This window comes from Stenella coeruleoalba (assembly GCF_951394435.1).
Source record: "Stenella coeruleoalba genome assembly, chromosome: 17".
Classification (NCBI taxonomy): domain Eukaryota; kingdom Metazoa; phylum Chordata; class Mammalia; order Artiodactyla; family Delphinidae; genus Stenella; species Stenella coeruleoalba.
The window spans coordinates 18,466,571-18,489,762 of record NC_137163.1 but is presented as its reverse complement, the minus strand read 5'-3'; the positions used below and the strand labels follow the sequence as shown (position 1 = coordinate 18,489,762).

Sequence of the window (23,192 nt, the reverse complement as noted above, 5' to 3'; positions counted from 1 at the left end):
TCTCAAAGAGCAATACCATTTTTTTCATACTTTATATTCTCTATTTAGCCCATAGACTGAAGCAAACATTTCCAGGTAGGAGATCATTTGGGGATGGTAGGTACGTGGATATGTGCAGACTGCCCACTCTTCATGCCATGGCAGATTGCACAAAAGCCTCCCAGCCCCCCTTCCCACCAGTGTTCCAGGGAGCCGTGGCCCCCAGTCAGAGTAGACATGAGATGGAACCATTTGCCATCCTTCTTCTACGTGTTTCTGATTGACTGTGTGTACTGGGATGTGTTCCTACGGGGATTCGGATCCTTCTACCCAGGGTCACGTGCACTTAGTTCAATTCTGCACATTAAACAGCTGTGGATTTATGTTGCTGCTTTGCTCACCTCTGACCAAAGCAAGCTGCCTGACCGTACACATACACACAGTCACAGGAAAAATATTGTGCAGAAAGCCACCTATATCTCTTTTTACTTTCTGCCCAGCCATTTGATCTGAAGTAAATAGGATGATTTCTTTCAAAGTATCAATCTGCTGGTCCAGAACCAAGGTAGATTCTACTTATACGTAACTTCCAAGATTTTTTAAAAAATGGATTAAACAGAAGAATTCATAAATTTACTGTGGGTTTCACTGAGATTTTTTTTTCCCAGCAAGTTTCCCTGTTCCTGATCGTATGGCGCTTGGGCTAAAATTTTGTGGCAGTCATGTCATTCACTTCTTTTTCATTGTGTCCACAAATCTAGTAAATCAATAAGATCTGAGTATTCCTTCTTCAAAATATTTCTGAAAGTTACCCCTATGTCACCATTTCTACCACTGTCACCCTAATGGAGATCCTTATCATCACACACTTTTATAATCATAACCTCACATACACATACACACATGTATAAACATAGACACATAAACATATGTATACACAGTATATATACATTGCATACACACATATGTTAACACATACGTATATATATACATAATACACATGCACATACATATTATATGCACATATAGATACACATATATTATGTACACACATACACACATATATATATACAATATCAAAAGACAGAAACATTGTCAAGTATGAGGAAATTAAATGCATCTTTTCAACAGGTAACAAATTTGGGGGTGGGTGAAATGTTTCAAGGCACAGACACATAAAAAAATGCAAAACTCACCGGTTGACCTCCCCACCACCTATGATTAAATTTCTCTCGCCCTCGAAGATGGAAAGTGGCATCAAATACAGGATCATACATTGAATTGCCAACAATTCCATGTGATTCTGGATATAGGCCCTTTGTGGAAAAGCAAATTTATTGTCAAAATAATCCACACATAATAGTTCTATCATAAATTTTCTTATCATAGAAGGTTTTATAACAATATTTAATTTCCAATTTTATATAAGACATATATAACCTCTATACGTGTCTGTCTTAGCAAACAGGAATATTATCTATGGACTGATTATAAGCCATCTGTGAAACTTGACATGATTATAAGAAATTTAATATTGGGATGTTTTTTAACTGTTGCATTTAATAAGATGACAATAATTTTTATTATAATAAATTACCCCTTAGAATGAAATTTACTTATGTGCCTCCAAAGTTTCTAAATACACGATTCCTTTTTCCTAGGTTTTATTTCTACTCCAAACCAAAAATAACTAAATAAATTATATTTTTTAAAGAAGAAAGCAAGGTAGAATTGGGAGTATCTGAAAATTTAAACATAGCAGCTCTGAAGTCAACATTTTTTATTTGAAAATTCGGAAAATAAAGAATAGCTCCTGTGGTATTTGAGAGGTTGAATGTATATATGCAGACAGAACTGCAGCTGAAAAAAAAAAAAGGTTTTAAAATTGCAATGAAGTTCAGTCATCCACAGGGTTGTAAAAGGCATTTACTATAAACGACTGATACAGGTAAGATGAAAAAGAGAAAGATTTTCTTTGAACACTAAGGAACATGTTTTTTAAATCTCTCTAAGTCATTTCAGCATGAAATCAGCGCTTTGAATCTACACCACTTGAAAAAATACTTACAGTGGCCAAAGTGTATAAGTTAGGGAAAGTTTTTGTCGGGTACACGGGCCTCATGTAGGGAGAGTGAGTGCCACAAGACCCTAGAAACAGAATTCAGGTATTAGAGCAAGAGAACAACCAGGAATCACCTCATGTATGCAAATCCATTCTATAAATGAGCAAAGACATGTGCTACCTTCACTTTTGAACTTCAAATGGTAAAGTCATGTGTCCATACATCTCAAAACCGACAGCTAAGTGGCTACTGGGCAGATCATGGATTACAGATAAGAACACAGTATGAAAATGACTTACTTAGTTTTTCAATGTTAGGCATGACCTTGCTGCCTTTCTTCATGTACGATGCACGGAAACCATCCACAGAGAAGATGATTAATGGAGGGCGGACAAACCTTAAACAGTAACACATTAAGCTTTAGAAAAATTATTGTCACAGCTTTGCTTTATGCCTAGTCATTCTCAATAATTGGAACCGAGGGTTTCCAAGATGAAACTTCAAGTGAGGATATCTGTACAAGCCTTGGCTTCTAGCCACATAACATTTGTGGCAACTTAAGTGCAGAGTTAAATGACCAGGGAACGGACTGGACTCCAGATTTCCCCTAATGTACTTTCTCCACTGCTGCCTCTTGCACTGCAAACAAGGTTTTTCACAATGTAAAAAGCTGCTATATTTGCCTGGAATATTGATTCTCCCGTTTGCTACCTGAAAAACTCCTATTCATTCTTTAAAATTCAGCTTAAGATTTCCTCTTTCATAGTATTAGGTGTCATGCTTCTGAATCCCTTTAAGATATTAATTAATACCTCTTTTATCATTCATATATACATTATACTATATTATATTGCTATATTAACATGTTTACCTTCTTCCCTCGTTTCAAAGCACAGTTTGTGTCTTATTCATCTTTTATTTTGTGGACCCATAGTAGGGCTTCAACAAATATTTATCACATACAAGAAAAAAGGAAGGAAGGAAGGAAGGGAGGGAGGGAGGGAAGGAGGGAGGAAGGGAGGGAGATGAAATTAATAGCAGTAGTACTCCTGTCACTAGAACTAAATACTTATACAAAAATTATTTTAAGTTTAATTACAAAATAATTTCAAAAATAATTAAAATTGTTGAAGATCTAAAAATCAATCAATAAAGAACTAGACTATCCACCTAACTAGGGCAGGACTGATGAAATAGGCTTTTTGTTATATTCTAAAGATACAGTTGTTCGATCAGACTTGAGAATGCTAAACTATGTGCAAAACTGTTTCTAATAGTTTGAAGATAATTCAGCAAGCACGGGCTTGAATTTACTTGAAGCTACATTTCTTATGAGGCATTTTAAAAGATATTTATTTATTTATTTGGCCGTGCTGGGTCTTAGTTGCGGCACGCGGGACCTTCATTGCGGCATGCGGGATCTTTTTAGTTGCAGCATGCAGAATCTTTAGTTGCAGCATGCGGGATCTAGTTCCCTGACCAGGGATCGAACCCAGGCCCCCTGCATCGGGAGCATAGAATCTTAACCACTGGACCACCAGGGAAGTCCCAAATGAGGCATATTTTAAATGACTCATTTAAAATAGAGTCACATATAAAGAACTTAGAACAATACTATATGAGTTCATTATTATCATAACTATTATAATTTTACGCTTCTACCACATAGATTGCTTTCACCTCCAAAATAACTGAACACATTTTAAACATTCAGAAACTATCGCCATCCCATTCTAAAAGTCCAAAGAAGTTCAAGTAGCTCATGAAAGTTAAAAAGGAGACAAAAATAAAAATATTTAAATTCTTGGATTTTGTGTCCCAGGCTCTGCTGCCTAAAACAAAAAGACACTCGATCAAATACATTCATGAAAACACATTTGTAGAACATTTTATTTTCTGCCAGGCATTTTAAGGGTCCATGAATTTGCAACAGTTTCCTGGAAGGCGTAATAAGTGTCTTATGCTGGTCCCACTTGAGCTGTGGGGTGTCACTCAAGTTTGGCTGTATCCCAGCAAAGCAGGGCTGTAGTGGTTTGTCAAGTTTCTGTAGCATCTGGTAGGAGTTACCATCGCAGATAATATTTTTGAGACATTCTGTAGTCCTCCCTTCAGCCACCCCACCACCACTACTGTCACCAAAAAAACAAAAAGCAAAAGCAGCACTTCAGGAAAAAACACAGGAAAACAAACCAAATCACTGCCAGAATGTTTCTTTTCTTCCTCAGCGTTATTTATATATACTTCGTAAAACTTCAGCTAAGGTGAGATACAGAGGATATTCAGTCTCTGATATGTGCAGGTGATAGGAGAAAAAACATTTTTTTAATTCCCTACTTCAAGATGTACATTCCAGCATTCGACTGGTAAATTATTCAGAAGTACTCATAAGTTTGCCTATATAAGAGGATTTCAGTTTTACATTGTTTTTAACCATTTACCCATCCATAGCCTGTGATATTTTATCAATAAATATTTAAAACTGTATAATATTCATTAAATGCACTCACCCTGCAGGACATTCTGGGGCCTTTATTTCCTCACAGTCATCATCTACCCAATGGGACTCTCCTGTAAGGAAAAATGGGTAGACTTTTTGATGAATCTAATTATAAATATCATCCAGAGCCTTGAAGTGTATAATTGCAGGACCTGTGTCCTGTTTGATACTCATTGTTTATGGGACGCCATCTGAAAAGAACTTCTGAAATAAAGTCTAGTGTCTGTTTTGGCTTACTAAACTACACCCATACATGATGGGAAAGTCTAGATTTAATAACCCCAAGTGGTGTTTATTTGAGCCTTCCGAGTCTAAATGGTTTGTAGATAAAAACACCAGTGGCGTCAGTGAACAAAATTCCATGTTTGTTTCCCTCCAGAAATAAACTGTTTGGTCATTAGACAGAACATTTTTTCCTAGGCCACCAAACATCTCATAGCCGTCGGAAACATGGCACAACTTCCCTTTAGTTGGGGAAAAAGATTTAGGCTACTCAGAGATGATAGATGGAAGATTGCAATAGAGAGGTTATTCGCCAATGGATCCGTGAATAGCCCTGGCACTTAGGAATAAAAACCAATGCTATCTTTCACTTTTATCTTCCACTGAGATCTGGAAGCATAAAGCTATGTCTTTCCTGAGTTACTCCCACCAAGAATAGAGAACAGAAAAGGGCTTAGATACAAAATGAAGCTTACTTTGGAGAAAATGAAAATTATCAAAAAGCATTTGCTTTAAGTTCTCCTAAAACAAAAAAAAGCATATGTCTTGAACATAAGTAACATTTGTGACCAAGACTTTGGAGAAATTGCTCCCATGTAAAGAGCACTGGAGATCTCCCTGGTCAATAAGAATCTAACTACGGACAATTGTGTAAGTACCATGCTCCCTAAAATAGGGAAGCTTTACCACACATGTAATAACCCAGGCGTACATATGGGCCCTACAAAAGTACTGCAACTAGAATTTTAAACCAGCAAAAGCCAGCATTTCATGATTCAACGACCAGTGATACTTAGGACTTTATTTTCTCTTCTAATAGCCTTTGTGGCTTATTGGTACATTTACTAGGGAAATAAAAGGGAAAAGGAAATAAATTCTCAACGAGTTTTATGCTTTATCAACAGTTCCAATAATCATCTGGGGTAGGAAAAATTTTCAAACTCAGCATTCAAGCAGTATGTCTTGCCATAAATAAACACTATGCATATTTCAGAACTGATTTGCTTTTCCCCCAAAATATTTGAACAGAAACTCTATTTAAATGTTCCATGTCACAGCTAGGAAGAGGACTTAATTTAGACACTAAAAAATGACTTGCAAACTTTACACAAAGATCCTTGGATCCTTCCATTAACTTTAGAAGTGGGTGCGATGGTGACTTAAAAATCCTTAAAGACAGAAACTGCATATTTTTATATGTTTGGCAGTCCATTGAGTAGTATTTATTATTGGAATAAAACCATCATATTTGACACTCAGCCACACAAAGTCAGCACACATGCATGTATGGCTTTGGAGGAGCTATTGGTGTCCCATCCCCTTTAGCAGCTAGTACCCCCATCCCCATGCTGCTGCTGGTGCTTTGCCTTACAGCTTACAGCCAGTGAGTACAAAAGCCATGCCCCTTGCCTCAAAGGTAAGGACTCTGGGATTTACCTTCCAGAGCCCGCAGTAGAGCAGACCAAGGTGAGACCTCCCCTGAGGCCACATCCTTGCTTACTTTCCCCTCTCCCACATCCCCTGCTCCCTTATACAGTTTTCTTGCAGGGCACTCTTCCAATAAATTCCATACACAGAATTCCTGTCTCAGGCTCTGCTTCTAGGAAACCTGACCTAGGACCAAGGCAGGAACTCTTTTAGAAATCTCCTCATTATTCCGGCTGTATCTAATTACGGAACTTGGGGTTATTTCCTTGTTATTCCAGATCAGTGAAATGCAGAGAAGCAAAACTAAGAAAGAAGCATGAGAAATTAGGAAGGACAACGCCTTCCTGCCTCCCAAGCCCATATCCAAGGTGATATATCCACAATATCCAAGGTCTCTTCAAACATCTCCAGTTTTTATTCTTTTAAAGATCAAGCCAACCCGAGGAAACATGTACCTTTGCAAACCACTTGGTAATTAGTACAGCAGTCTCCCTTGGCCAAGCAGTCCTCTGAGCAGTGACAAGCATTGTCTTCATTTCTTACTTCTCCGCATCTGTCCTTAGTACACTCCCAGCCGCCAGCTGAAATCGGCACAACAGAACACTCACTGCTTCACACAAACCAAATAAAAGAGGCCACAATTGCTTACAACGTTTGCCAAGAAAAAGAGCTAAAATCCCACATCATTTAATCTGCTTGTGAAATTAGAGTTGGCCTGAGGCCTAGATGATATTTGGAGGACTTACAAATAGGATGGAGTTTTAATTTTTCAAATCAGAGTACAAAGCCAAATGCCACTGGGCTCCTTTGGAAAAATGAAACCCTTAACCATTTGCCAACTGTCCTAAATGACCCAATACAATGTATAGTGTGTAAGGTTTGTGATAGAGATACCTACCATTGTAGGCATAGTTGCTATAGCTGGACTCTTATTTTCCCAAGTAGCTTTATTTAAACTTTAATCAGCTTGATTTAAATACAAATGATAGTGCAACAAGGACCTACTGTACAGCACAGGGAACTCTGCTCAAATTATGTGACAACCTAAATGGGAAAAGAATTTGAAAAAGAATAGATACATGCATATGTATAGTTGAATCACTTTGCTGTATACCTGAAACAAACACAATATTGTAAATCAACTACACTCTAATATAAAATAAAAAGTTAAAAAAAATAATAGTGCAACTAAATGGCCTCTACCTGCTATAAGATGCACTTGGGGGTTAAAGTCCTAAACAGATATGAAGAGTATAAAGGTATACTAAAAACGTTCACAGCTCTAAGCATTGACCAAACTGTGGCCCTACCCACAATCAGAGGTCAGAGCCCTTTTTTCAAGGAGGTCAGTTGCTAGGTTACAGATTTCTATCTGAGCATACTTGATTGGGAGCTCACACTCAACTCTACCAAGAAAATATCTTCGGAAAAGTAATATTTTTATTTTAAAGACTGTGCTGTACTTTTTGTGTGACTTTTCATCTGCTAGACTGTAAGCTCCATGGAAGGAAAAATCACATCTCTCCTTTCACCGCTACATCCCCAGTACCTGAGTCTATCTACCTGGCACACGCCAGGTAGTCCATGAACACTTATTCAATCTAATTGAGAATTACCATGAAAATAAAATATGACTCTTTAAATTTGGGGTTGCTGTATTGAGAAACTTCAGAGTTAATTCATTTATTCAATAAATACATCTACTATATTTTCCGTGTTCTAGGTGCTGGGGAGGTAGTGAAGAACAAGGTCTTGTCTTCATGGAGCTTCCATTCCAATTGGGAAATACAGACCATAAGCAAGTAAACTAGTCAATGAGATCATTTCAGCGTGTGCTAAGTGCTGTGAAGGAAATAACAGGATGGCATGGATAGTGAGTGACAGGGGTGGGCCCGGTCTACTTGACGTAGAATGGTCAAGAAACGCTTCTTTGAGCTAAAGGACACTTCAGGTCTTCACCTCTTAAAACATGTCATAAGTGGAAAGCAATGATTTTAGAAAGCAGTGCTGACTGACATCTATACACTAATATGTATAAAATAGATAACTAATAAGAACCTGATGGGGCTTCCCTGGTGGCGCAGTGGTTGAGAGTCCGCCTGCCGATGCAGGGGACGCGGGTTCGTGCCCCGGTCCGGGAAGATCCCACGTGCCGCAGAGCGGCTGGGCCTGTGAGCCACGGCCGCTGAGCCTGCGCGTCCGGAGCCTGCGCTCCGCAACGGGAGAGGCCACAGCAGTGAGAGTCCCGTGTACCGTAAAAAAAAAAAAAAAAAGAACCTGCTGTATAAAAAATAAATTAAATTAAATTTAAAAAAAGAAAAGAAAGCAGTGCTGCTCCTTAATAATATTCTACCTAGAGATACTACAGCTATGTGAATAAATGGATAAGGGGATAACAGCTGCCATACTAGAAAACAATGCAACTACTGTCTAGTTTCCATTCTTTTAGAATTACCTTTGCATCCTGATTCCACTCTCTGATTTTTTTTTAATATCCCCTATTTCCACTGCCTTCTCTTCCCAACCAGAATAAATGCTTGGAATTCTCTTGCCCAGGGTATGCTATTCCCAATGGTTAGCAATTTTCCAAGGTTACTTTGACTGATAGAGGTCATGCGAGTCCTTTTCCTCAATTCAGAGATAACTCTATCAACCAGTATTCCTCTCCTAGCTTATTCCTCCCTAGTTCCATAAGAAAATCCCTTTGCTCACAAAACAGCATCACTATTAACAAGCTAGGTTTATTGAGAAATTACTAACTTTGTATAAGAATGAAATTTTTAAAAATTCAGTGAACTACAAGTAAGGTATGATTCAGTCAGCTGTAGAATTTTCAAAGCAAATATGGGAATAAACACAAAAAACATTGAACTTTATTGGATAACAAGAAAGTTACCTATCAGAAAAATATTATTTAAAATGAGAACATGCTGAAAAGGGAATGCTGAAAAGCTCTTGTGCCCTTTGAGAGAAATATCAACTTTGAGAAGTATAATTCTGTAATATATATTTAAATTTTAAAAATGCATATACGCTTTGATCCCCAAATCCCATTCCTCAGAATTTATCTCAAGGAAAATAGGCAAAAATATGAATATGTATGAAAAATATTCATTGATACATTGTTCATAATAGCAAAAATTACCGAAACATAAATGCTGATCAGTTACTCAATGAAGTAGGCTGCATCTATCCAATAGAATACAATGTAGGCATTCAAAAGGGGGATGTGTACAAAGGTACACAAATACAGATACACCTCACACAGGCATAAATACACACATGTATAAATGTGTACACACATTCTAAACACACACCCAGTCTCAGAGTTTACACTGAAACATTGATTGTGCTTATCTCTAGAGAGTGCTGTGTCAGCATAGTAGAATCTCAGAGATTTCTGTTTGCTCCTTCAACCTTTTGCTATTATTTTATTCTTCCACATTTGGCCTTGTTCATTTCCACAGGGAAATGAACTACTTTAAAGTGCTATTATAACCCATGCTTATTAAACTTGGGAAGAAAGGCATGAGCTACATTCAGAGAGAGCTAACCTAAAGGCAGGAGATCCATTAAACTTTGCAAGGAGCTCCAAGATCAGGAATCTGGAGGGCTGAGATGACGTGTCAGGGACAAGATACTCAAGGTAGAGAGGAAACACACAACATTAGCTAGTTCCTCAGTGCCAAGCAAATACAGACCGCTGGTTTGAAATAATACTTTAGAGCCAAAAGCTCTCCTGGAACATCTGTTCCATCCATATATTCAGGTTACAAGCTTCTCAGCATTTAAGTTTACAAACCCACAACTAAGGAAGCTGGGAGAAGTTCCAAAGGAAAGTAACCCAAAAAATGGCCAAATGTTTGGAAAATGTATTATGCAAAAAAACAGTCTAATAAAATTCTTCTTATCTGGGGCAGAAAACAAACAAATCAGAACTAGTAAGGGGGTTGACATAGGTTTTCATGTAAATCAGCGGCTATTTCTTTAGTAAAGGAGAGTAATGTCTCTGTTTCTCATGATGTCATTAGAAAACTCAGACTAATGTTAATGATAATATAAGTCAGATTTTTGAAAGAATCATCTAACCATAAATGTCTGCAAACAGGTAATAATTTATCAAGAGAGCTGTAGAATCATTGTATCTAATGGTGTTAAGAGCAGGGTTGCTCATCACCTTTCCCAGAAAATTTGAATGTGATGTTGCCCAGAGGCATGATGGATAGCCTACAAGGTATCTCAAAAGTCCCCTCTAAAGTGTTAGGCTTTGGAAACAGAGCAGGTAGAATGGCAAGAGTCTCCAAAGTGCTTCTTCTCAACTCATGTACATTCACTCAGAGGCCTGTATATTCTACTGACTCTTCCAATAGGGAAGAAATGCAAAGAAAGGTCAGGAACCTGTAGAGGAAGATCTGAGAGGTGCCTTGAGCACGCGACCCCAAGTAGAATTCTATAACAATTTTCTACCTGCACTGAGAACAGGGAATGACATCAAAGTAGTATAGTAGTAGACTATAAGATGAAATAAAACAAACGTTAGAAACTGGGCAGGCAAACAAAAAAATTAAAGTTGAAACAACAACAACAAAAGAACCCCAACGCTTTAAGAATGTGCACAGTTTCAGCCCAGGTATCCTCGCAGTGAATGAGGGAATTGACAGCAAGAGACAGAAATGATAAGATGAAAAAAAAAAGGCTGGCCTCAAATACTTCCAAAACTAGCAAATAATGACTGCAGCTGCAAAGAACCATCGTTGGGTGGGTGTTATGTGGACACAACAGTCACATAGGGTGTGCTCATAATAAAACTGATAATCATTCAAGAAACAAAACTAAAACTCACGGTTTGGTTTGGCCAAAGCAGAATGGCAATGGCAGGTTGTACAACAGCAGGAGGTCTTAAGCCATCTAATCAAGGCTAGAGAAGACTCAAAACTTACACACCTGTCTTCAAACAAAGCTCATCAAAGTCATGGCAGCAGCTGCTGTAGCTCTTACACAGGTTGTCACACCGACAATCAGGGGGTCCAACCTCTTGAAGTTCAAAGCATCTGCCCTTGCAAGATCCAGAGGTGTTGGTCCAGGGGGAGTCTGATAACACTACAAGATACAAGAGACAAAGGCAAGGGGATTAGGGAATGGGTTATGTTGCTATGGAGGGGTGACCCTGTGTAGCAATACAATGCGGTGATGCAGTCAGACTCTGGCTGAGCAGCCGGATCCATCACCTGCCGTCTATGTACCTTCAGCAGGTTCCTTGCTCCAGTTTCTTCATCTGTAGAGTGGAGGATTAATAGAAGCAACTCGAGGTTACAATGAGAATTAAATGAAACAAACCATGCAAAACACTGAGCAGGGTGTCAGCCACGTAGAAAGTAACAAATGTTGGCTATTGGTTTTGCTACTGTTTACAATGATTATTACCACAAAACTACTGTTTACAATGATTATTACCACAAACATGAGGGATAGTTTCTCTGTGGATGCTGTGATGCCAACAGAGAACAGAACTTTGAAGTATATACTCAGAAAAAAGAGTTCGTTCCCCTATTCAAATATCCATAGCTTTTGTAAGGAAAATTGAGCCTAAATGTTCTGAGAACAGTCTGAACAGATGGGATTGGAATAGAAGACTCTTAAAATCTCTTCCAGCCATAAAATCTACACCTATAACTAGGGTTACACAAACACAAACTCTACAGTCTCGGCTTTTCAAACATAAATCCTCCTACATTATCTTCATATGATATGATTGTATATCTAGAAATCTCAAGAACCGACTAAAACTTTTAGGAAAAAATAATTCAATGAGATAAAAATTCCACAAATTTGTAAAATACAGGCAATATAAGTTCAAAAATTAAATGGAAGTTCCATTCATCATAGTACCTAAAAGGTAAAATATCTAGGTATAAATTTAATAGGATGTTTAGAACCTACATGAAGAACACAGTAAAACTCTACAAAAAAAGATATTTTAAAAGATTTAATTAAGTGGTAAAACATACCATCTTGGAGGTAAAAATATCAATATTACAAAAATGTCGGGAATTCCCTGGTGGTCCAGTGGTTAGGACTCTGTGCTTTCACTGCTGAGGACCCAGGTTCAATTCCTGGTCAGGGAACTAAGATCCCAGAAGCCATGGCACAGCCGAAAAAAACAAAAACAAAACAACAACAAAATGTCAGTTCTTCCTAAATAAACTTAAAGATTCAAAGCAATCACAATAAAAATACAAAAAGGAATTCTTGAAACTTGAGAGGATATTAAATGCTTATCAAAAATAAATATATGAAAACAAAAAACACTGAAAAGAAAGTAAAATATATTCTGAAGTTAAATAATTAAAACAGATTGGTTATAGAAAATAAGTAGATCAGTGCTGGGCATGAGGATGAGAAATAGGACCAAATATAAGAGAAGTGATTTTATAATGAAAATAACATTTTAAATCAGAGAAAGAAAGAAGGATTAATCAAGAAGTGAAAAAAAGATTTATCAGTAAGTAGTGCTGGGCTGACTGGAAAAATTAATCTGGATCCTCATCCTAGCTTACAAAATAATTAATTTCTGACGAATGGAAAGTATAAGCAGTGTCATACCTGTTGCTAGGAATGAAAATTTTTATTAAAAATTTTATATAATTTGGAAGTATCTATCAACACTATTAAATGCATATGAATCTTTCACCCAGAAATTCCACTACTAGGAATTTTTCTCTCACATATATTTGCAAAAGTTTGCCAAGATACACGTACAAGAAAGAATCACTATCTCCATAAATGGAATATTGCCCAGCCCTTAAAAAGAACGAGTCAGATCTGCATAGGCTAATATGGAAAGATCTACAAAATTGATAAACACATTTTTTTAACCAGCAAAGTACAGAAAACTGTTATAGTAGTAAATAGTACATATAATTGATATATTTTGTGTTAAAAATAGAGCCAAAGCAATAAGGATAAAGATAAATATAAAATAAAAACAGAGGCCAGAGCTCGAGATGAGACAGAGGGTGAGAACAGAGGCATTGAGACACGGTGCCAGTATGAATAACCATTGTATTTTCACTGTAAGAAACTCCTTACAGGAATTACCTTTGGGGAAAATGAGAAAGAGAGAAACAAGGAGACTTCTTACTTTTCTGCAGTTTGAAACGTCTAACATTTTACAAATGTCCTTTTGGGTTTTTGCTTGCTTACTTCTCTCTCTCGTGTATATATGTATACATGCATGTGAACATATGTGTATAAAGTATATGTTATATAATATTGATATACAAATATCCTAACAAATGTTATTTAAAACATGATATTTGTAATTTTATTTCCTTATTTACATTTACAAATTTTTCATTTTTTTATGATTAGTATTCATTACTTATAAAATCAAAACACCAGAGGCAGGGAGAGAACAGATGTTAAATGACATTTCTAGGTTCACCGAAGCCATTTATCTGAACATCCTGTTCATCCCTTAGTTCTTTGTCCTCTTTAAAGTCAGAGTCACCCAATCCTCACCCATATGGCATTAGATCAGTTCAACTAAAGCAAACAGATTCACTAGACCATGAGATGTGAAACGCTTTTACATGGTTCATTCTGGGATCTTGAAATACATACAAAGCACACCAGTTTGGTTTAAGAAATAACGTCAGGTTTCCAATGCAATGCCTTACCTCTGGTTCCTAAACGACATTTTTCTATTGACTTTGGCCAACCAATCAACAGTGCATGCTGGACCCTAAGAAACTATGAGGGGAGGAGGGTTGAGAAGTAGAAAAAGGAAAAATAGAGAAATCCTATAGTAGAGATAAGAAAAAAGATAAAGATAAGAAAAATGCTTATAATTGAATTTTTCCTTTTTTAAGGGTACTGCTTAGACAGAATCACTCCAACAGCCATCTAATAAATTCTGAGTAGTATTCATGCCTATGAGCTGCATACTTAAATATGCTTGGCTACACTTATAGCTGAGATAATCAGAAGAGATCCAAAGGCACATTGTTTGTAGTTGTTTACTTGTCCTGGCTCCTCTTCTTCATAGCATCCCAGCCTGCATGTGAAATCTTCCTCCATTCATGCCCTTTGCTTTCCCCTCATCATAATCTCTTTCTTCTTTCTTTCTTTCCTTTCAAAATATCTGTACAAAATTTTAGCCATTTTAAACCTTTCTTCATCCATTCTATCAACGTGATTTTTACTCTTTTCTTACAAAGTTGGTTATTCTCTAAGTTTATCCCTTACTTTGTCTTTGAAAATAATTGAATTTCCCTCAATAGCTTGCCCCTATCAATTATAATCTTCCTTGCCAACCCTTAAACTGAAGACAGCTTTGTTAAGAAAGATTTGCCCTTACACTCATAATGCAAAGATACATCTCATAAAAGTACTCAAGATTGGGTTACCAACAGCTTTCAGATGAGAGTGAATTCCTGGGCCTATGTGGATTAGGGATACATATGACAAAATTCATTCTTGGCTGACTTGCATTCAGCTGACAATGGCAGGAAGAGAAATAGGAAGATAAACAATTGAGCCGTATACTTCTTCAAGTCCGATGAGCCCAACTGAACTGCCGCAACTTTTCTAAGAAAATAAAGGGATAGAGTAGAACAAAGTTCGCTTTGCCTTTCCAGGGCCTATTCCATCCCTGCCATCTTCTTTCATAACAAGTTCTAGCGCTGCTTCTTTCTGTAGTTCTGTAATTCTTCCCCATGTGCTGGCTTTTTCATTTCATGCCGAGGTCCCGTGTCCTTCTCCCCACACCAGGCTAAGCACAGATTTTAGGACTTCTCTTTTTATTATACCTGATTGAATGATCAAACATGGAAAGATTCTCTGACTTACTTTGCTTGAAGTCTAAAATCTGTAAAGCCTTCCTTTTCCAGACCTAATAAGCTCAGAACTAACAAGAAAGATAAAGACAAAATGAAACAAACAAACAAACAAAAAACTTGAAAACGATCAAGTCAGAAATCTGTGCTAGGTGCAATGGGGGTTTGAAATTTTGTATGAGACATTTGCCAATTTAATAACATACTTAAATGGTGTTATTTTACTTCAAAGAAACTAGTCTGTTCCAGAATCTTAAAAAATAAATGTTACAGATCTACACAGATGGAAGTTTTTTAAAAATAGGGACTTTAGGGCTTCCCTGGTGGCGCAGTGGTTGAGAGTCCGCCTGCTGATGCAGGGGACACGGGTTCGTGCCCCGGTCTGGGAGGATCCCACATGCCACGGAGCGGCTGGGCCCGTGAGCCACGGCCGCTGAGCCTGCGCGTCCGGAGCCTGTGCTCTGCAACGGGAGAGGCCACAACAGTGAGAGGCCTGTGTACCGCAAAAAAAAATAAAAATAAAAATAAATAAAATAAAAAATAAAAATAGGGACTTTAAATTTTTAAATATGTGTGTAACGTACATGTATGATATGCATAAAACAATGTTATACATTTCTTTTTTTTTCACAGAAGCATAATTTCATGATTTAGGGAAAAAACACCAATATAAAACCTGATTTATTTCATTCAAATTCATAATTCTGAGAGAAACAAGTGAAATTATTTTTATTTCTTTAAGTAAAACCTTATTTCTAAAACGTTCCATCTTACCGTATCGACACAGAGGTAGCATTGTGGAATTCTGGTGTCATTTATATACAGAAGAAATACTATTGATAATTTAATTAGACTATTGGAAAGAACCTAATTCATGACAAGTGTTGTGACCTAAACATTACTTCATCCTGGAGTCCCAATCATATTTCCCTTCAACTCTCTCTGCAAAATGGAAATTTTCAGATTTGGATGATGGCCAGTGAAGGAGGCTGTATTTAAGTTTGAAAACATTTAGCTCAGCATAAAGCTGGATGATTCTTCTACGTTTTGTCTGGTCCTGCATTCAGAGTTTGTGATATGACACCCTCTCTGTTCCTCCCATTCTCCATGGTTCCCAGCCCTAGTATTTCCTGACAGTGAGAGTAAAAGCTTGAAATGAAACAGACTGTGGTTATGTCGCCTCCTTTTCAAGAGCATTGAAACAGATCTGGTTCTCCTGTGTCTTCCTGCCCTGTTTGAAATATAAAATGCAAGGAAAGGAGGCAGACAACATGAACGACACTCAAGATACCACCCAACTCCAGGATTTAATACTGTCTGATGCCTCTTCTGGAGTATATGATTCGTTCTTTCTGGTCATACCTTCCTGTACTGAAGTCATTTTTTCTTTTTGTTGTTTGTTTGTTTTTCTTTTTTTTTAATTTTTATTTTATTTTTTTAAATTTAATTTAATTTAATTTTTATTTTTATAGTTGCTTTACAATGTTGTGTTAGTTTCTGCCGTACAGCAAAGTGAACCAACTATATTATACATATATCCCCTCCTTTTTGTATTTCCTTCCCATTTAAGTCACCACAGAGCAGTGAGTAGAGTTCCCTGTGCTATACAGTAGGTTCTCATTAGTTATCTATTTTCTATGTAGTAGTGTATATAGGTCAATCCCAATCTCCCAGTTCATCCCACCTACTCCTTCCCCCCCCTGGTGTCCATACATTTTGACCTCATCCCTTAGAAAGCAGCACTTACATACCGGCCTACATGTCTGTATCTCTGCTTCCTAAATACATCACTTTCTATAAATACCTATTACTTAGGCATCACTATTCTCTCCTCTTCACAGCTTCTGAACCAGATTTCATAGACAATTTTTTTAATAAATAGGTCCACCTGGGAAGTTTTCAAACACCTGTACTTTCAATAAACTACAAGAAAACAGATTTCTAGATGACTTGAATGAAATTTAAGACTTTAATTTCACTTATAAACCACTCAAATAGCATTTATGAGAGTAGTCAGTAGTGTAAGTCTGAACGATTTACAAATCTGCTACCAAACAATGAAACATCATTTTATATAGCAGGTATTGTCAACCTGATAGGGTAAAAATTTAGACACTGACCTTCAAACAAAATTGGAGGTAAATTAAGTGTATCATCATATACTTAACACTTTATATTCTCATCAGTCTTAGCATGGCATTTTGTTTTAAAAAATCTTTTCGGATAAAGAGGCAACATTACCCCCATTTTCCTGGTTGGAAGAGCAGAGCTCTAGGCCTAACTTGAGTTAGCAAAGGCCTAGCTGCAATTTCAGATCATCTGACTATAACTACAATGCCATTTTCATTAACAAAGGATTTTTCAAATTATGTACATAAGCTCTGAATTTTAGATGTTCTTTTTAAGACATGATCTTGGAAGATATATTCTATTTGAACTCTATTGAAGATGGAGATTTCTGGTTAATGCAACAAGATAGAAGATTCCGTATCATTTTTAAGATAAATGAAAAACCACTGCACCAAAGCACCAATTAAAAATGAACTGAAAAATCCATGCCCTCCTTAAATTCTAATTCAAATTATTTCATTCCATTGACTTAAACTCCCTCTGATTTCTACACTAGATTTAACATAAAATCCCATGACGTGATAGTCCCCTTAATTTTCCTTGCAGAGTAATGACTGATATATCTGTCAGCTTTGCAGTTCCTACATGCTGCCACCCTATCATTTAAGTGACTTTTCATTGTAGAATGAGGACTGAGATTTCCAGTCCGTATTAGCCAGTTATTCACAAGCTTATAAGTTTCCCTTTGTCTTTCAAGTATTAACTTGCTTCTCTCAGAGGATATCCCATTTCCACCTGGAGACTGGAAGAGTACATATCACCAACTTCAGTGAAATAGACTCCACCACCACAACACAAACATACACATATATGCACATTACATGAGTGCGCACACACTTGTATACACATAAATTCGCTTGCAATTTTAAAGGTAAATCAAGCTGGCTACATCAGATGTATGCAACAAGGATGTCAAACTGAATTGCACATATTCTTTACATTCTCTTTGAAAAGTTATTCCAGCCATCTCATTTACCTGATGGCCCGTTACATTTACCCAACAGAATTATAATTACCTCTGCTCATTTCATATCTTCTAATAAATCTGTAGATCTTCTATGATCTGGTAGAGGAAATCCTATTCTACCATGATTTCCAATAGATCCCAACATCCTAACAAAAAATCCAGCTAACAAGTGTGCTAGTTAATTAATTATAACAGTTTGCACTGCCACAGCCTTGAAACTTAACACCGCAGTCTGTAGTACGGCAGCAAGGGTGTGCATGAATATAGAACATTCTCAGCTACAGTTGAGGATTCTGAGGACCTACATTTGCTCAACAAAAAACTGAACGCTTGTGAATGAGAGGTCTTGCTCCGGTCAGTCTGAAGCTGGCCGTATGTCAATACCCTTTATGTTCCTTCTATTTGGTGGAAAGATCTCGAAGCATCTAGCTTCCCAGGATTTCTCTGGAACATGAAAGCATTGTTGAAAATAAGCGTAGCAGCCTTTCCTCCTAGTACCTTGTTCTAATACATAAGTAATCGTTCACCCAGTGTTTTCCGATGTGTAGGCTTTGTTGACAGAATAACCAACTATATGTGTCATTTCAGGCACATATAACATTTAAAAAGATGAAAATGCTTAAATTCTCTGCACTATGCTCTCACTCAGTTTCCAAAGTACATCTTGGTCTTTATTCAGGAGAAATCATCCACAGTGCCTAGACAGCCGGTAAGCTATATCAACAGAAAATTTAAAATAAAAAGTGTCAGGTATACCAAAATCCCAAAACTCAGACTTAAATGGCATTGTGTCCCAAGACTAATACTTCTTAGCTGTAGAATTTTCACTAATAAATTTTTTTAGAAGATACCATAAAGGCTGAAAATAATCAATGATTTAATTAAATAATTCAAGAAGCAAATATTTTGTAGTATGTTTAAGATCACTTCGATTTATAGATGATAATTTAGATTATATTATTTTTCCAGAAGTAGCATTGATTAATTAGTTCTTATAGTTATTCTTAATAATATATGGAAATAATTTATTATACACAAAATATATTCAAGGATTAGTAAATCTGGTCTATATTTTTCAAGTTCTCCTGAAGAGAGCACACACATTCAAAAGGCAATGAAACAGAGTGGACAGAATCATGGGCTTTTTTTTTTCAAATCCAGAATGAAAATTAAAAATCATCTAGGCCTGTGCCTTGTCGTACAACTAAGGAAGCAGAATTCATAAGTGACTTCCCCAAGACGGCCCAGCAAGTGATACAGATCCGGGGTGCCAGTCCAGGACTTTCATGACCATTTTCCAAAGAAGTCAACTTTGAAAATAATGGGCGACTTGATTTTACAACGTTCATCAGGGAAATCACTTTTAATATCAGTTTTAGCCAAAGTAATATATTAATACAATACAGGAAAAAAGTTCCTTTAGGGTCCATTGGAAAGAACCAGCAATGGGCTCTCAAGATGTTAGCTTGCCCACGTGACCAAACTAAGGATCCAATTCCCCCCTTCCAGCCTGAACAGTTACAGTCAGTGTGAATGGGAGTTATGCTTGTCTGGAACAAGAAAAAGAAGTCTTTGAAGAGAGCATTTGCTATCAATCAAAACAGGATTCTCCAGCCTAGTGATCTACTTTCCTCCCCTTCCCCAACAGAAGACAACTCATTCTGTCCATTTGGCTCCCTGGGGGCGCAATTTTTTTTTTTTTTTTTTTTTTTTGCGGTACGCGGGCCTCTCACTGTTGTGGCCTCTCCCGCTGCGGAGCACAGGCTCCGGACGCGCAGGCTCAGCGGCCATGGCTCACGGGCCCAGCCGCTCCGCGGCATGTGCGATCTTCCCGGACCGGGGCACGAACCCGTGTCCCCTGCATCGGCAGGCGGACTCTCAACCACTGCGCCACCAGGGAAGCCCAGGGGTGCAATTTTTTATGATCTATTTTCTCACTTTTCACCCCAAGCACACCCCACTTGGACTCACTAAACTACTTCTAATATAATTTTTTCACCCTTACTCAAAAGTTACCTGCTTGATGTAAGGAAGACTCAGTATTCCATCAATGTATGGATCATAACTTGGCTAATAAGTGCTCATGCTGGCTAAACAGAGACAGGTGAGAGTGTCTTATGAGTCAGGTCAAGAAATACAGTGCAGAGAAACACAAAATGCACAGGAAGGCCGACGAACCTGCTGAGATGTCAGGAACAGTCAAGAAAAGATTGCCCCATAGAGTACCCATTACTTCATATGTAATTTTTATTCATAAAACCATCGGCAGCTCCAATTTCCAGGAAATTAACCAACTCATTACTTAAGACCTGGTCAGTTAAGCCCCGCCATCTGCACAAGGAGCTCCTTCATAAGAATTCCCACACTGCTTATGGCACAGTGTATTGTAAACGAAAACTCTTTCACTTCAGCTCTATTAGTTAAGTCAAGGTACACTATTAAAACTTACCCCTCCTCAGCCCAAAAGAAAAATCAATGAGTGCAACTCAATCTTGTAAGCTCCTCTAGGCACCTCCTCTCTTTTATATTTTTCCTGTTCTAGGTAAATCTTAATCTCATAGCCCTGAAGTTTCACAAAGAGAGTTCCCTGCCTTTTTTACTTCCATTCCTATTTTTCTCTAGGTCAGAACTTTCTGGAAGCAAATACTACATCTCATACCACATGACAATCAATCAAATTCATGTATCTGTAATATTAAGCCAGCACCTGTTCTCACCACTTCTGTTTCAGCCTTGTCAATTCACAAGAGCTTTAATATTATCTTAACATTTAGAAATTTCAGAGGACAGAGATTTAAATAGCCAGTGATCTAGCATGAAGAGATCACAAATGTTCTCTCATTAAACCACATTATCCTATCTGAATTATACACAGAGCTGCTTTTATTCCAGAGACATCTAGGACTAAAGTAGTTACACTGCAAGATCAGTTTAAAGATGAATTTCTTAATGAGCTGACATTGATGACCCAATGTATAAAATTTTTTAAAGATTGAAAATGGGAATAGTTGCTACACTTACCTGTAGGAGGGCCTTCATCCCATCCTTCTGCCCTCTTAATTCGATTTGCTGTGAATCCTAAGCAGATATTGACCCCAACAGCAAAAGTGAACAGGGATATTACCTAAGGGAATAAAGAGCTCAAATTGTCAATGCAGCCAGAGAAGCCTAAATCAAATTCCAGGAAGGCAAAATGCAAATGCCTTCAACATCACCACCCAATCTCACAACTTCCCAAAGGCACCATACAGTGCTGTCTTCATTTTAGAAACAAAAAGAAAATTCAAAATCAGGAAGCAGCTCTGAAAACCAAGGCTTTCCCGTGGCATTCTGTCATTCTCCTACCTGATACAGCTGACAGGAGTTTCTCCTGGCCATGGCAGAGGGTTCTTGGAAAGCCTTTTGCAGTGTGTTCTGTTTGCCTACACTGAATGCACTGCTTTTTGGGGCTGAGTCCAGTCTATTAACTACAAGTAATCCCACCTGGGAGGTTGACAGGCTCCTCTGATTTGTCCACAGCTTGATTTCATCACAGTTTGTTCACAAATCGCAGCTCTGAGCATAAGAAGCTTGAAATATCCCTCTCCTTCTCTCCACCCCCTATCTGTCCCTCCCCTGACACACAGATACTTTCATGTGGTTTCCTCTGGTAACATAAGGGTTTCTTATGTCGCTGTAGCCAATAACACTGCATGTTCATTTTTCTTCCCTCCTAAAAACATGGTTTTAAAAAAAGAAACCAAATGCATTTTATCCGATAAAAATGAAACAGAGCCATAAAAGGGTTTCTACCCGCTCTAAGCTTTTAAGGTTTACAATGTAGTTATTCAATGTAGTCAACCCCACGACTTTATTTTTTTTAAAAGGAAAGTTTTATAATTTATAAACCTAATAACTTTCTCTGTCTTGCCTATTTATTTATTTTTCTGGCAGTTTAAACGACCCTGTCCCTTTTGCCACATTCTCAGCTACTCCCGACTCCTCAAATATTTCTCACGATGAAATCTCCCACGATTGTAACTAAACACAAGAGATAGCATTATGTTTCCCCATGTTGTTGTTAGAGTTTAGAGAAGTAACTTTTATCAAAATACTGGGAATGTCAAACTAAGCAACACAGTTCTTCTGCCCGGTGAGGAGGGACAATATAACTTCACGTGTCTCTGCCTCTTCCTCCCGAAAAAACTGTCAGCTTGGGTTTGGGGTTTTTTTGGGTTTTTTTGCTTTTGTTTTTGTGTGTTTGGAGGGGTGTGGGAGCAGCAGGGGTGGGATGGGAAAGCTTTATTAATGATTGAATTGAGGAAGGAAATCTCAATGGCAGCAAGAATTTAGCTTTAAAGAATTGCTTCCCTAGGTTTTTCCCAGATAAATTATCATCTAGCCACCAAACACTGTGCCCTTTGATGCTATCGTGAGCATTAAAGTCTCTTTACTAACCTAGTTGGCAATCAGGAGACTCCTAAAAGAAATCAAGGCCTCAAAAGCTGAGAGGTCTTTAAATACTGTACACTTTTAGGATTCAAATGAGGGAGGAAAGCTTATCTTTGGATTTTCTCTGGCCGGACCCGGTGACCATGGTTCCTACACACAGCATATGTGTGTATGTAAACAAATACGGCGCTTACCATGCAACAAATTACTGAGGAAGCAGTGGCTCAGCTCAAATAAAACCTGATAGCACAAAAGCCAGAACTTGTTTATGGTGGATTGCACATTAGTCCTGGGTTTCATTAGATATTCTAGAATTTAGTAACAGCTAATTGAGCAAAAGAAAAAAACACAGTGCCAAACTTTTAGCTGCCTTTCTAACGTCCTTTTCATTTCGCAGTCTTGCAGAGATGGCAGGCTTATGAATTTTCCTATGGAAGTCTCTTGCTTTAGTCTGTGCCATACTGAAATGATTTGGGGTCCTGCATTTAGCAAGGCTTATGAAAGATGTTAACCCCACGTAAGATTTTTTTTACTCTTTATGTTCAATTTCAAGATGCAGGCTTGCTTGTACAGAGGACAACTCTAAAGCTAAAAGGAAAATTGCAAGGCAGTCCTGTGACTGCACTCGATGGCACAGC

General features: G+C 37.7%; 1 protein-coding gene across 6 annotated transcripts in view; it reads right to left on the bottom strand.

The window, feature by feature from the left end:
• ENPP2 (ectonucleotide pyrophosphatase/phosphodiesterase 2) overlaps window positions 1-21,596 on the bottom strand; it is a 76,089-nt gene extending 54,493 nt beyond the window's left edge. For all 6 annotated transcript variants that reach the window (XM_079901183.1, XM_079901178.1, XM_079901180.1 and 3 more), the window contains exons 1-8: window positions 21,469-21,596; window positions 21,145-21,247; window positions 11,134-11,289; window positions 6,645-6,770; window positions 4,550-4,610; window positions 2,342-2,439; window positions 2,048-2,127; window positions 1,176-1,295 (exon numbers count right to left, since the gene is read on the bottom strand). In XM_079901183.1, the coding sequence (XP_079757309.1) occupies window positions 1,176-1,295; window positions 2,048-2,127; window positions 2,342-2,439; window positions 4,550-4,610; window positions 6,645-6,770; window positions 11,134-11,289; window positions 21,145-21,247; window positions 21,469-21,501 (777 nt within the window). In that variant the 5' untranslated portion in view covers window positions 21,502-21,596. The remainder of the gene's footprint in view (window positions 1-1,175; window positions 1,296-2,047; window positions 2,128-2,341; window positions 2,440-4,549; window positions 4,611-6,644; window positions 6,771-11,133; window positions 11,290-21,144; window positions 21,248-21,468) is intronic.
• Between the last annotated feature and the right edge of the window lie 1,596 nt (window positions 21,597-23,192).